Genomic DNA, 15777 nt, shown 5'->3' on the forward strand with positions numbered 1-15777 from the left:
TGTTTGGCAGAGTGTCCTGCCTCTGGCTCTCTGTGCTTGGCAGAGTGCCCTGCCCTTGCTTGTGTCTCTCTGTGCTTGGCAGAGTGCCCTGCCCTTGCTTGTGTCTGTCTGTGCATGGCAGAGTGTCCTGTCTCTGTCTCTCTGTGATTGGCAGGGTGTACGGTTTTGGGCTGTGCTGACTGAGATCTCCTCAAGCTCAGCATTGATGTTCCTCTAGCCTCAACCCCAACCATTGTAGGTTTCTCTACAATGACATTACTGTTTGATGTCTGCCAACATGAGACTAGTTTTCTTCTGTCGATGGAAAGGGATTTACTGGAGTACAACCGTCTGTTCTCAGAGGCAGAGACGGCACGATCCATCCTTGCCTTTTTAGTTTCGGATATTTCTTTCATGGTTTTGTTGATAGTGGCACAAGGTTCACAGACTTTGAGAAGTAGTAGTTTCCTGTGTTCCATCATCAGTGAGTTTCTATCCTGACACAGAACTCTGAGGGTGTACCTGTGCCTCATGTCTAACAGGGTCAGTTTGTGTTGAAGAATAATGTCCTCCTGGTGATTCAGAAACCTCACATCCAGAACAGACTTTGGTCTCTTGCGGTCGACCACCTCGGTCATATCCAGATCATGCCTTATCATGGTGCTTGGGAATAAAAGGAATATTTGTTTTTGACTTCTCTATTTGTTCCTGTTTTCATCACATTAACAATACTCACCCAGACATTAACATAACTAAATGTATTCTTATTCAATATATCCATGAAGTTTCACTTGCAAATCAAGGTTTCATCAAATTGTCTTACCTCGTCGATGAATGACGACCTGTATCACAAGCATGTGTCTACAGTTTTCCCACGATGTTGCTCTGTTACCTTTTTTAGGTGTGGATGCGAGCAGATCAGTAGGCTACTCTGGATAGGCTACACGGGAGTGTTGGCTGCTATGACATCCAAGCAAGCATTGTTGTAGGGTTATTGTATTTCTCCCAGGGTGGTAGGGAATTGAATGTGTGTTACTGTTCTTCTCTAATTATGTGTTGAGGATTATCACAGTGTTGTGTAATAACCCAGTCCATACATGGTTATTAGTCTGCTGGCTGTCACAATTTCATTAAATTGGCGTATTTCAGAGTGTAGCCTATAATCTTTGGTTCATGTTTAATTTCAAAGCGTTTTGAAAGGTAATTCTTTAGCTTGATCTTGTTCCCTCACTACAACTATAAAGTGGGGGGCAGCGGGTAGGAGGAATTACAATCAGGCAACTCATAAACCCACTACAAGCACATTCTCTGGGAATTGTTGAGCTCTTTTGGTAAGTAGCCTAAAAACAAGCTTTCAAGATTATTATAATGCTTTATTTGCAGCACCTCTTGTTGTGCAATGTTCTTTTTTCTTAGTTTACATAACATATTTTTGTAATTCAATAAGTTCATTGCCCTCTCCTGTTGTGTGGCAGAATGAGCTCGAGAGATGTTCGATAGTTCTGACAACTTTCTGCCCACATTGGCGAGGTGATAGGAAGTGTAAACAATGTAGCCAAAACTCGCAACAAATTATCTGGCGATTTTACTACGTTGTCAATGGCTACATTGTTGCACTACCTCAATCAACACTGCGTAAACTTTGCGCCAGTAGGCCTGTCATCAACGCATTTATTGTATCAACGGGCTGCAGATGTTTTGTTTGTAAGTCAGTTCCGAACTTATTTTTCCATTCAAGGTTCTTGAAGACATGTCACAACATTAGAGACAATCAGAAAACAATGCAAGTACCTTATTAATAAAGTCTTTATTACGCTTTTATTATGCAATATTTCCCCAAAGGAACAGATGTGGTCAGATGCAGAAGTATGCTGAAATTGACTTGTCATACAACACACGTAGAGCAAAGCTTTGTCGTTATGTATTTTTATTTATTTACTTTACCTTTATTTAACTAGGCAAGTCAGTTAAGAACAAATTCTTATTTTCAATGACAGCCTAGGAACAGTGGGTTAACTGCCTTGTTCAGGGGCAGAACGACAGATCTTTACCTTGTCAGCTCCGGGATTCAATCTTTCGACCTTTAGTCCAACGCTCTAACCATGATGGGGCTACTTGCCGCCCCATCATTGGATCGCTATGAATGATTGATTTTATTCCTCTGTGGAATAAAATTGATTTGAACCTGAACTTGATTTTTATGTACTCTCAATGTAATGTGGCTTTGAGTGTCCTGAAAGGCGTCTGCCAAATACAATTATTTATGAATGGTTATCAGATGATGACGGCAGTGTGTGTGGACACACCAGGGGGACCAGAGAGTATGCTGTTGAGGAATGTCCCCAGACCTCAACCTGAACATGGAGAAGTCCTCATCAGAGTCCATGCAACCGCTCTGAACAGGGCTGACACATTGCAGGTATACCCCTATAGACCGTACGAATATTCATCTATGGCTCTACGATCAACAACAAAATCTTTGTCACTTCTTCCACCTCCTATTGAACAGTCACAGGATCACTCTAAGCATATGCCTATATAGCAAGCTATTGGACAGTCACAGAGGTGAATGTTCAGAAGGCTCAATTGCAAACTGAACACTGAAGTGGATTGCAAATATTATGTTAACTATTGTTATGCTAAGACACTAAAGTTGTTGTTTCTATTTTGACAGAGGAAAGGACTGTACCCCGCTCCACCTGGTGAGAGTGAGGTCCTGGGTTTGGAGGCGGCTGGTACAGTGGCCAGCGTTGGCCCAGGGGTTAGGCTGTCCTGGGGGCTAGGGGACTGGGTCATGACCCTACTCTCTGGAGGAGGGTATGCCGAGTATGTGGCTGTTCCAGAGGAGCTTCTCATGTCTATCCCCACTCATCTCACTGTCTACCAGGCTGCTGCCATACCTGAGGCCTGGCTCACTGCATTTCAGCTCCTGCACTTCGTAGGTAGGCCCCTATAGCAAGTTTTATTTGACTTTAACCTTTATTTAACCAGGAAGTCCTATTGAGGTCAGAGGACCTCTTTTCCAAAAGAGACCTGCATAGCCAAGAAAGGCTATTTCATATTTGCATTCAGGCATTTAATCAAAGCACCAATCAGGAAACCCAGACTTGTAGATGTATGTTCAATCTCTTCTTTTGTAGCTCAGGTGAAGGAAGGAGAGATAGTGTTGGTGCATGCTGGGGCCAGTGGGGTGGGGACTGCCGCTGTCCAGCTGGTCCGATTGGCTGGGGCTATTCCCATAGTTACTGCAGGAAGCTCTGAGAAACTACAGATGGCAGAGACACTGGGAGCCGCTGCTGGTTTCAACTACAAACATGAGGACTTTGCAGAGAAAGTTAGTGATTTTACAGCAGGTGAATTAATAATCAGATCAATGAGAACATAAATGCCATTTCACATAATAATGAATCTAGGGTGTTGTGAACTGCTTACAACATTGAGTGAGTTCATTTGATAATTGTATCATATGCATACAAATCAGTGTGTGTGGATACAAATCTTAGCCATACAGAGAGAGAGAGAGATGTATCCAGAGAAACCATTGGATCAAACTAGACTAAACAGGCAAGCTTTGTGCAGGCAGAGGAGCAAACGTCATCTTGGACTGCATTGGTGGGTCCAACTGGGAGAGGAACGTGGCCTGTCTGGCCACAGATGGACGATGGGTGCTGTATGGCTGCATGGGAGGAAAGACCGTGACAGGAGACATACTGGGCAAGCTGCTGTCTAAACGAGGACAGCTCCTCTGTAGTCTCCTCAGGTCACGCAGTCTGCAGGTGATGTATGGATGATTGATTGATTGATCAGTTGCTTGTCCTACGAGAGGAAATTATTTCCACAGTAGAAACTAATATTATAATGTAAATTAAAAAGTAAAAAATATGTCAGTGAAAGGCAGCGCCGACAACACAAATTTTCTGTGTGCAATAATGCCCAAAGTAAAACTTTCAATATGTGTTGGATATGGACCTCTTACTTAAATGCCATGCAATTAAAAACTTTAGCCTTACCCCAGCCTAGAACACTGTCTTTGTTACTACTTTCTAAATGTGAAATGTGTGGTCCTGTGTTTTCTCCTGTCAGTATAAAGCAGATCTGGTGAGAGCCTTCTCAGAAAGGGCCCTACCTCACTTCTCAGACCCGACTAGCTCCCCCTGCCGCCTGAGGCCTGTAATCGACAGCATGTTCAGTCTGGACCAGGTAGCTGATGCTCACAGACACATGGAAGCCAATAGAAACATGGGAAAGATTGTAATCAATGTCATGAACCCACAATGATGGGACCTCTAGTGACGGTGTCATCTTTCCATTTAGTTCCAAACTCAACATTTGGTTGAGCAACTTGGTTTATGACCATTCACCTCTATAACATATATCAAAATAAAATGTTATTTGTCACATGCGCCGTACATAAGGTGTAGACTTTACCATTAAATGCTTACTTACAGGCCTTTAACCAACAATGCAGAGCTAGAAAGTAAGAAAAAGGGAAATAGTAACACAGTAAAATAATCAATGTGCAGAGGTACGAGGTAGTTGAATGCATATGTCCTGAATGTTATAAGGTGACCGAGTTGATAAATACTGTGTTGAAAGCTAGATATAAAGCTTTCGTGTTTCCTACTACAGTAACTATGGTGTCAGTGTCTCATCACTCTCCTCATCTTAACAGTATTTGTGTCACCTTCTGTTTATTGTTCAATCAAATTATGCATATAATTTTTTACTTAGTCTAAAACAAAAACGGTGTTACTGGTAATAGTACAATTTGTTTGCCCCATCTGTGATTTCATTATAAACAAGAATAAACGTCTTTTTTTTCAACAAGAACAATCAATATTGTTTGTAATAATTTATTTTCTGTTCATAACTAATCATTACCACACATTAAATTGTTATAGTAGACATGTTATATAGCCTATGTAATACTATGTGTTGAATTTCCATGTTCAGTCGGCCCACAAAGAATGTCTGAAAGAAACATATTGCAAATATGCTATGCACATGGCCACAGTACCCGGAGAGCGCCTGAGTGGGATTATGCGCACCATGCCACAAATTGACCCGTGACTAGAAACCGGAATTGGCACGCTGAAATGGAATGTTCGACTTCCTGAGGTCACCGTCAAGTTTTGTTTTGGGAGGGAGGTCATTTTATGTGAGTCTACACTTTGTTTGTTTTTAAACTGGCAAATGCGTAAAATTAAGTGTGCGGTCGTGGACAAAGATTCTAGGGACACTAAAAAAGAACATCGACCCCCGTCGAAAGAAAGTGGGTAGAATGTAGCGGTGTGATTTTTCGCCTTATGCACTTTAACTGCACCTTATTTTCATGCTTAGTTTATCTAAGTTTGAAGGTACCTTTCCTACAGTCTGTTTCAGGCTCAGTCTTAAAAGGCGAATTATTTCTTTACTTTTTTCTCAACAATGTTTGTATTGCCTCAAATGAATAAGCTACAGATGTTCATTCAACGTCCGGAGCATGTTTGATTGAATGTGAATGGCTTTGTGGTGTAGGTAGTGGTTGAAAAAATACCCAATTGTCATACTTGAGTAAAATTAAAGATACCTTTACGGAAAATTTCTCAAGTAAAAGTCTAAAAGCATTCGGTTTTAAATATACGTATGTATCAACAGTTAATGTAATTTGCTAAAATACTGTATACTTAAGTATAAAAAGTTCAATTGTAGGTCATTTCACATTCCTTATATTTATTTACGAATAGTCAGTGGCACACTCCAACACAGACATAATTTACAAACGAAACAGATGTGTTTAGTGAGTTTGCTAGATCAGAGGCAGTAGGAATGACCAAGGATGTTCTCTTGATAAGTGTGTGCATTGGACCATTTTCCTGCCCTGCTAAGCATAAAAAATGTACTTTGGGTGCCAGGGAAAATATATGGAGTAAAAAATATGAATAGTATAGATACCCCAAAAACTACTGAAGTAAAAATACTTGAAAGTATTTAAGTACTTTACACCACTGGGGAAAGGTAAGTGAATGGGGGTATGACTCATTAGTGGAAGATGAATACATACAGTAACATAATGTAGCACATTTTTTGCGTCCTTGTCTCATATGCTAAAACTCAAAATACAAGCAAAATCTTTCTCAATGTCCTCATAGCATACCTGTCATGCCTGTTGTATTTATCACTGTTGCAGATCTAAAACATGGCGGAAGCAAACCAAAGGCCTCAACGTAAGATGTCCACCGCAGGAGACAGTCTATACAAGGTACTCGGACTGGAGAAGGGGGCATCGCAAGAAGAAATAAAGAAGGCATACAGGTATAAAGCTCTCAACCACAGACAGAAGCTTAGAGAACGACTACAGTTCAAAACGTGTTGGCTTTCTTAATAAAAGCACCATGAACTAAAGCTGTAGTATAGGCTGTCCTGACGCTGCTGTTCTTTCCTCTTTTTGGAAGATTTCTAGTAAAAATCTACATATTTGCCTTCTTCTCCCAGGAAACTAGCACTGAGGCATCACCCTGACAAGAACCCAGACAACCCTGAGGCAGCTGAGAAGTTTAAGGAGATCAACAATGCCAACTCCATCCTCAACGACGAAACCAAGCGGAAGGTCTATGATGAGTACGGCTCCATGGGCCTCTATGTGGCAGAGCAGTTTGGAGAGGAGAGTGTTAAATATTACTTCCTCATGCACAAGTGCTGGTTCAAGGCAAGAACTCTTTAAGATCTTATACACAGTTTCATACATATACACTTTGCAGACACCTATACCCAAAAGAGACTTATTGTACCCACTTAATGAGTGCATACTGTACATTTTTTGTTGTAATAAGCATTTGATTCCTGTTGGAAATGAACTCACGACCTTGGTGTTGCTAAATTGTTCTGTATGTTAATCATTACTCATTATTAGTGTTGAAAGAAAACAGAACTCTGTATTATAGTTTAACACTTAGATGTGTATGCATGAAAACATATGCCCTGTGTGACAAAAATCCCCTGTGTATTTCCCAGACCCTGATGGTGTTCTGTGGGATCTTCACCTGCTGCTGCTGCTGCTGTTTCTGCTGCTTCTGCTGTGGGAAGTGCAAGCCACCGGCGGACGAGGAGCACACATACGTAGACCCAGAGGACCTGGAGGCCCAGATCAGAGCTGAGCAGGACAGGGGTGAGTGGGGAAGGGGCAGTGGTATAGGTATTGTGTATATTTCTTAATCCCCACTGATGCGTATCAAAGTAGTGTAGTGGAGGTATACGCCGTTTCAATGAAAGGCTGATGGAACAGATCAGAATGTTTAGCTTAAAATGTTGATCAACTATTATTTCTTCACATTTTAGGCACAGCAATGTACTGACGACGATAGGCCTTCGCGTGAATGTTCCTAAATGCAATTTGCGGGAAAAACGCTGTTCTAAAATGTGCACCCCACATGCGAGCGGTTTCATGGACAGAGATGAAAATATCTGTTAGAAATTTAGAACGGGTGATTTTAAATATGCAAAAACTATCATGTGTTGCTAATATGACTAGGATAATGCCTTTAGCTGCTAGACAATGAGAGAAGAACAGGAGAACACACATGCAAGTCTATATAAAAATTATTGCCTTCATGTTTCTATGGTGGGATTTTGGCTATAGGCTACTTTCAAGTAAGGTAAGATGTACCTCCATGAAGTAAAACGTTTACGTTTAAAAGAATTAACAAATAGAAAAAATATGGCGACGCTAATGATATGCCTAACCGTCTTCTGGTAGATGGAAAGGCTTTCTTAAAAACCTTCTCTATTAAATGTTAACTACAGTAGCTACAAAGTAGCCTACCTGTCAGAATGATATCATGATTTTTTTCACATCAATCCAGTAGCCTTTTCTTTTGCAAACTCCAACTTGTGCTACAGAAACACTGCTAAGCAAACAACGGTGCTAGGTGCCTGCACGCAGGGTAAGCACGCAGGGTAAGCACGCAGGGTAAGCACGCAGGGTAAGCACGCAGGGTAAGCACGCAGGGTAAGCACGCAGGGTATCTGCACTAGACCTCAAATTGTCTCCTGATGTGGTTTAAGCATTGTTATGTATTTACAGTGCGTTCCAAATTCTGTTTCACGTTTCACTATAAAAAAAATTAATCTATCTACACACAATGGCAAAGCGAAAACAGGTTTTTAGACATTTTTGCCAATTTATAGAAAATAAAAACATACCTTATTTACAGAAGTATTCAGAGCCTTTGCCATCCTTGAAATGTTTCTACAACTTGATTGAAGTCCACCTGTGGTAAATTCAATTGATTGGACATGATTTGGAAAGGCACACACCTTTCTATATAAGGTCCCACAGTTGACAGTGCATGTCAGAGCAAAAAGCAAGCCATGGGGTCGAAGGAATTGTCCGTAGAGCTCCGAGACAGGATTGTGTCGAAACACAGATCTGGGGTAAGGTTACCAAAAAATGTCTGCAGCATTGAAGGTCACCAAGAACACAGTGGCCTCCATCATTCTTAAATGGAAGAAGTTTGGGAGGTGACCAAGAACCCAATGGTCACTCTGACAGAGCTTCAGAGTTCCTCTGTGGAGATGGGAGACCCTTCCAGAAGGACAACCAGCTCTCCACCAATCAGGCCTTTTCTAGTAGATTGGCCAGATGGAAGTCACTCCTCATTAAAAGGCACATGACAGCCCGTTTGGAGTTTGCCAAAAGGCACCTAAAGGACCAAGATTGAACTCTTTGGCCTGAATGCCAAGCGTCATGTCTGGAGGAAACCTGGCACCATCCCTACGGTGAAACATGGTGGTGGCAGCATCATGCTGTCTGGATGTTTTTCAGCAGCAGGGACTGGGAGGCTAGTCAGGATAGAGGGAAAGATGAACGGAGCAAAGTACAGAGATCCTTGATGAAAACCTGCTGAAAATAGCTGTACAGTGACGCTCCCCATCTAACATGACAGAGCTTGAGAAGAATGTGAGAAACTCCCCAAATACAGGTGTCAAGCTTGTAGTGTCATACCCAAGAAGACTCAAGGCTGTAATCGCTGCCAAAAGTGCTTCAACAAAGTACTGAGTAGAAGGTCTGAATACTTATGTAAATGTGATATTTAAGCTTTTTATTTTCAATAAATTCGCACACTTTTCTGAACCGTTTTTTTTGCTTGGTCATTATGGGGTTGTTGTGTGTAGATTGATTTGGGGGGGGGGGACAATTGAATCAAATTCACAATAAGGCTATAATGTGGAAAAAGTCAAAGGGTCTAAATACTTTCCGAATGCACTGTATGTGATGGTATACAATTCTAAGCAAGGTTTCAAATGATTATGTTTTAGTCAAACGTTATATCTGTTTGGGCTTCTTGTGGTCAATTTGCAGTCTACAAATTTATTTTTAATTATGACCATCCGCTTGAGGAAAAAATAGTTCCACGGCTGAATCTAGTTGATGATCCCTGCTATACATCTTTAGAAATTAGTTTTAGAATCAGCCCCTCTCTTTGTTTAGATGAACAAGCACATCACTGAAATGGTTCCGGTGCACTATAACGTGCTGGCAGGCTTCCGGTGCACTATAACGTGCTGGCAGGCTTCCGGTGCACTATAACGTGCTGGCAGGCTTCCGGTGCACTATAACGTGCTGCCAGGCTTCCGGTGCACTATAACGTGCTGCCAGGCTTCCGGTGCACTATAACGTGCTGCCAGGCTTCCGGTGCACTATAACGTGCTGCCAGGCTTCCGGTGCACTATAACGTGCTGGCAGGCTTCCGGTGCACTATAACGTGCTGCCAGGCTTCCGGTGCACTATAACGTGCTGCCAGGCTTCCGGTGCACTATAGCGTGCTGGCAGGCTTCCGTGCACTATAACGTGCTGGCAGGCTTCCGGTGCACTATAACGCGTGCTGGCAGGCTTCGGTGCACTATAACGTGCTGGCAGGCTTCCGGTGCACTATAACGTGCTGGCAGGCTTCCGGTGCACTATAACGTGCTGCCAGGCTTCCGGTGCACTATAACGTGCTGCCAGGCTTCCGGTGCACTATAACGTGCTGCGAGGGAGGAAGTAGAAGTAGTCTGAAAATGTTTTTTCATTTTACAACCAGTGGTGAGATTATAATTATGTCTCAGCCAGGCCCAAGTTCAGCCTCTGGCAACTCAGGTGAAACTCCAAACTGGGTCGGCTTTAACTCATTTTGTATACTGTATTACGTGCTTACTGTTTACACCTATTGAATTTTGTACTGTAGCAGCTTGTCTGGGTGGATTACTTTCTAAATGTAATCCATTACTAGTTACCTGTCAAATTGTAATCCGTAACAACTTTTGGATTACCCAAACTCAGTAATGTAATCTAATTACATTGTTACTTTTAGATTACTTTCCCCTTAAGGGGCATGGAAGAAGACAAATGTATGTTACCAATTGAACGACATCTATTGTAGGATAAATCAATGTTAAAGTTTACATATCTGGCCATATATTGATGTAAAATTTTACTTTATGGGTTGATTATGTAGGCTTCTTCTAACCCATCACTTTCTACTACATATAATTATACTATTAAATTATATCTTTACATTAAAAACCAAAGTCTATCAGAATTCCAGTCATTCCAATAAATGTTATACCCCTTGATCTTCAAGAATAGGATAAGTAAATATGGAAGTATAGATTAGCCAAATTGTTTTACCTGAGCATAACCCCAAAAGTAAGGACTTTTCTGTTGTTTATGATTGTGTTGTCATGGAGGACTGATTGGGCTCATTGATTCGAGTTGAAAAATAAATGCTGCGCTCATGGAGTGGTATGCTTTGAACACTACTGAAAAGTGTTATTTACATGTGAAAATGATTGCTATATGCTGCATTTGCTATAGGCCTATTGTTTACCTTTTTGTTGGTGCCGCAGATATCTTGATAAAATGCAGCTGTTTAATTGGCAAATCCACAGATGAAACAATAACAAAATGGACACCCCTCAGCTTTTTACCAAAACAGAGGAGGGATGGGCCTGGAGAAATGTAAACACTCAGGTTAATAGACAGAGCTATGGATGCAAGGACTGACAATCCATGATATAACAATTATTGTTTTAACCATGTTATGAGGCTATGCAGTGTTTATTTACATTTACAATGTTTACAAACATTGGAATAAAACAAGCATATATTTTGGGTTCTGATGGAGTGTGACAGTTGAACTAAACTTATGAGTCATTTCTAAGTTATATTCTTCAAGAATGTGTGTGTGTGCGTGCATACAAACAAACAAACAAACAAACAATAAATAAATAAAAAAAAGTTTGGACGCACCTACTCATCAAATAAAGATGTCCAAACTTTTGACTGTCCAGAAATGGATGTAGCAACTATACATTGCCTTTTTAAGTGTGCAAGTTTGCGCATGTCTCCATTAGGCCTAGGGATTGGCATGAATTAGATTGAGCAATAAAAGCCCCACTTTTATTCCATTCACTGGCTGTCCACTGGTTTCAAAAACAGTGATTGATAGGCAGCTTAAACTTCTTGAATTCAACCATTATTGAGTTCAAAATAAATCAAATCAAATTTATTTGTCACATACACATGGTTAGCAGATGTTAATGCAAGAGTAGCGAAATGCTTGTGCTTCTAGTTCCGACCATGCAGTAATATCTAACAAGTAATATAACCTAACAATTCCACAACTACCTTATACACAAGTGTAAAGGAATGAATACGAATATGTACATAAAAATCTATAAATGAGTGATGGCCGAACGGCATAGGCAAGATGCAGTAGATGGTAAGAGTACAGTATATACATATGGATGAGCAATGTAGGGTATGAAACATATTTAGATTTGTGAATAGCCATCCACAACAACCACAATCCGTAAGGCGCAAATAGCTAAATGAGAGAGCAGCAGTGTGATTCACAGTAGTGCGCTATGTAGATATCAATAATAAGTGATATCCGTATCGCTGTAGACTACACCACTGCTGTCATCCTTAACTCCAAGCGTTTATTCAAGTTGGATAATCTTTGGATGCCGACAGCAGTTGCACCATTGGAAGACATAGCTTGGACTGTAGCCTACCAAAGCCCATTCCTGCTCTTTTCCCACGATCCATCAAACACATTTGGTGTGTCATCATAGTGGTCTCTGACTTGTGGTCAGACTCACTCAGGTGGAACAAACTTAAACTTGCACCTTTTCTATGCTGGTTTGAAAGTCATTGAGAAAACAGAGGTGGCAAAAGAAATGACGCCAACATCCTTTCTGAATTTTAAAAGTAATCATCTAGTTTTTCAAACGTATCTGTAATCTGATTTCAATATTTTTTTCTGGTAACGGATTACAGTCAATTTTTTGTTGTTGTAATCTGTTACTCCCCAACACTAAACATAAGGCCCTGCAGCTTATTAACCTATATGCTTCTTGTTTTGGATTATTTTACCAATTTGGTATTTTAGCTCTGAATGTGCTAGCTGAACTAATGTCATTCCTTTCATCCATTGCAAGCCTGCTTCCTTGTTTGATTGCGATGATGATTGCATAATTAAGGCAATGTTTTTGTTACTGCCTGTTAATCTACATGGTAAACATGGTTTGTAATTGTGGAAAATGATGATCATTACTAATAGAAGTGGTTGTGTAAAACAAAACCAAGAAGAGCACAAACGTCCATATGAGCTAATATAAGTACATGTCTAGATCTAGTCATCTAATAGGAAACGGCTGCCTGCTCGAGAAGAGCTCAGTGAATTAACAGTACATCTCTGTTCTCCCTACAGGTGAACATCAACCCGTTGTGGTCCAACCTCATACTGCTGCTGTTGAGAAGGCAGAGTCCGACCACGACCAGTCTGCATCCAACCACTCTGACCAGTAAGAACCTGTTAGCGAGGTGTCTTCCCATAGCCTGGTCCCAGATCTGTTAGTGCTGTTTTGCTTACTCCTATGGTCATAAGGACTTGGCAAGACTGCACAGACATGGGACCAGTCTAGTCTTCCCAGTCTGCTACTGCCCACCAAGATGGTCCACTCCACTGAAAATACTGTGATCAGTTTCTGGGGTTCAGTGGCAGGTGCTTAAATGCTACAGTCAACCCTTTGTACTATGTGGCCAAAGACATATACAGCTCCTTCAGAAAGTATTCATACCCCTTGACTTATTCCATGTTTTGTGTTACAGCCTGAATTTTTCTTACCCATCAACACAGAATAACCCTTAATGACAATGTGAAAACAACATGTTTTATTTTTATTTTTGCTAATTAAATGTAGAAATATCTTACTTGCATAAGTATTCACAACCTGGAGTCAATAGTTGTTAGAATCACCTTTTGGCTGTGATTTACAGCTGAGTCTTTCTGGGTAAGTCTCTAAGAGCTTTGCATACCTGGATTGTACAATATTTGCATATCATTCTTTAAAAAATTATTCAAGCTCTGTTAAGTTGGTTGTTGATCATTGCTGGACAGCCATTTTCAAGTCTTGCCGTAGGTTTCCAAGCAGATTTAGGTCAAAACTGTAACTAGGTCACTCAGGAAAATTCAATGACGTCTTGGTAAGCAACTCCAGTGTATATTTGGCCTGTTTTAGGTTATTGTCCTGCTGAAAGGTGAATTTGTCTCCGTGTCTGTTGGAAAGCAGAATGAACCAGGTTTTCCTCTTGGATTTTACCTGTGCTTAGCTCTATTCCGTTTCTTTTTATCAACCACTGCCTAGTTCTTGCCGATGACGAGCATACCCATAACATGATGCAGCCACCACCATGCTTGAAAATATGAGGAGTGGTATTCAGTAATGGGTTGTGTTGGATTTGCTCCCAACATATCACGTTCTATTCTGGACATTAAGTTCATTTCTTTGCCACAGTTTTTGCAGTTTTACTTTAGTGCCTGTTTTGGAATATTCTGTACAGACTTTCTTCTTTTGACTTTGTCGTTTAAGTTTGTATTGTGGAGTAACTACAATGTTGTTGATCCATCCTCAGTTTTATCCTATCACAGCCGTTAAAGTCTGTAACTGTTTTAAAGTTACCATTTGGCCTCATGGTGAAATCCCTGAGCAGTTTCCTTCCTCTCTGGCAACTGAGTTAGGAAGGACTATCTTTGTAGTGACTGGGTGTATTGATACACCATCCAAAGTGTAATTAATAACTTCCCCATGCTCAAAGGGATATTCAATGTGTGCTTTAAAAAATAAAATAAAAAGTCACATAAGTCCATGCAACTTATGTGACTTGATAAGCGAATTGTTACTCCTCAACTTTATTTAGGCTTGCCAAAACAAAGGGGTTGAATACATATTGACTCAAGACATTTCAGCTTTTCATTTTTTATTAATTTGTAAAAATGTCTAAAAACATAATTACACTTTGACATTATGGGGTATTGTGTGTAGACCAGTGACACAATCTAAATGTAATCCATTTTAAATTCTGGGGGTAACATCAAAATGTAGAAAAAGTCAAGTAGTGTGAATACTTAAGGCACTGTATGTGGATGTATATTTTCATATCTTCATAATAAGACTGTCTCATTTTCAATTGCCAGTTGTGGTCTATGTTTACAAGAATCGTACATTCTTATGATTGTGCCAACTGTCAAGTTTACCTTAATGTTTAGCGGATCTTTTTGTAGATTGAAAAATTAGAATTTTGAAATGGTATGAAACAGTATGTACAGGGTAACGGCTTCTATGTATACTTAATGGACCGTGTAGAGAGGGTGATTGAATCCAAACTGATGTCTCCCAAATGGCTTCTTGTCTAGTGCACTACCGTTTGACCTCAGCTATGTAGTGCACTACTTTTCACCAGGGCCCATAAGTCTCTGGTCAAAAGTAGTGCACTATATAGGGAATAGTGTGCCATTTTGAGACGTAGCCTGAGTCTGAATTCGTAAATAAATGTGCACTTTAAGCACCTTAGCATAATGAACCACTGTCATAGTAAGGGCTGCTGTGAACTGCCACTCCCCCTTACGTGGGAGACCAATAACTGCAACTTTAACCTATGTGAAGAAATGCCCAAAGTTTAAATGTGTTGTTTATATGTTTGTTTGTAGGCTACAGAGCGATATTTGTTCAGGCTTTATTTTCAGTTTTCCAAAGCTTGTGATTCCAATTTGTAGGATTCTGTACGCCAACCCCAGTCCTGAACTCACATATGTGCTCACTGCTTTTATTTTGTCACGTCTCTCTCTCATACCTCCCAGTTTTTTTTCTCTGTGTGTAATAATATAGGAGATGTTGTCATTTAAAACTCTCTCTCTATTCCTGAACCAAATTATTCTCTATTTCTTTTGATGATCTAATCTTGTGTGATCTGGATACCCTGTCAAATTCCCTTTCTGTACACGATATTTTTTATATTGATCGCTTCCTACGCACGCCCGCTAGACTTTTTAAACACTTGGACACCAAGTAATGACAGTTGTTGAAAGCCATTGTCTCACACACCAGCAATCTGCATATTTTAAAGTGGGTTTCTGATGTAGTTCACCAGTTTCAGTGAATACTGCCAAAATTCCAATGCAGGTAAAAAATCTTTCTGTAATTGTTCACCCGACCTAATATGGATAGAACAAAGGCCTTCCTTTTAATAAACATTTTTTTTATCCTACTTTTTTTTATATATACTGTTGATACTGTAAAATATATTTATGTGTGTGTATATGATTAATAAATTGGGGATTCTGATATTGTTTGCCTATTCATGTCTTCTGCATAACTTATTTTTCATGACAATACCATACTTCTACAAGAAATAAATGTCAGTAAAGGTGCTTGTAGTCCAGAAAAACATGAAACTTGATACCTAATTTGTTTACTATCAATGCTTGATACAAT

The 15777-nt window shown here is 40.3% G+C and overlaps 2 protein-coding genes across 8 annotated transcripts; both read left to right on the forward strand.

Annotated features, from left to right (window-relative positions):
- The first annotated feature begins 1051 nt into the window (after positions 1 to 1051).
- On the forward strand, positions 1052 to 4816 carry tp53i3 (tumor protein p53 inducible protein 3). Of its 6 annotated transcripts, XM_014211499.2 has the most exons (7): positions 1206 to 1310; positions 1718 to 1762; positions 2258 to 2398; positions 2654 to 2921; positions 3120 to 3332; positions 3559 to 3755; positions 4063 to 4816. In XM_014211499.2, the coding sequence occupies exons 3-7, from the start codon at positions 2258 to 2260 to the stop codon at positions 4255 to 4257; spliced, it is 1014 nt and encodes a 337-aa protein (XP_014066974.1). In that variant the 5' UTR covers positions 1206 to 1310; positions 1718 to 1762; the 3' UTR covers positions 4258 to 4816. The 6 variants fall into 6 exon arrangements, 5 of the variants coding, with proteins under 5 accessions (XP_014066973.1, XP_014066974.1, XP_014066976.1 ...); XM_014211498.2 differs by lacking the exon at positions 1718 to 1762 and having other exon boundaries at positions 1052 to 1310; XR_001330094.2 differs by lacking the exons at positions 1206 to 1310; positions 1718 to 1762 and adding an exon at positions 1492 to 1683 and having other exon boundaries at positions 3120 to 3313.
- Positions 4817 to 5031: 215 nt separating this feature from the next.
- Positions 5032 to 15640, forward strand: dnajc5gb (DnaJ (Hsp40) homolog, subfamily C, member 5 gamma b). Of its 2 annotated transcripts, none has more exons than XM_014211504.2 (5): positions 5032 to 5137; positions 6149 to 6273; positions 6454 to 6667; positions 6973 to 7126; positions 12714 to 15640. In XM_014211504.2, exons 2-5 carry the CDS (start codon positions 6158 to 6160, stop codon positions 12809 to 12811), a joined length of 582 nt encoding a protein of 193 aa, XP_014066979.1. In that variant the 5' UTR covers positions 5032 to 5137; positions 6149 to 6157; the 3' UTR covers positions 12812 to 15640. The 2 variants fall into 2 exon arrangements, with proteins under 2 accessions (XP_014066979.1, XP_014066978.1); XM_014211503.2 differs by having other exon boundaries at positions 5087 to 5251.
- Positions 15641 to 15777: the final 137 nt, after the last annotated feature.

The sequence above is a fragment of the Salmo salar genome, chromosome ssa09, assembly GCF_905237065.1.
Source record: "Salmo salar chromosome ssa09, Ssal_v3.1, whole genome shotgun sequence".
NCBI classification, from domain to species: Eukaryota; Metazoa; Chordata; class Actinopteri; order Salmoniformes; family Salmonidae; genus Salmo; species Salmo salar.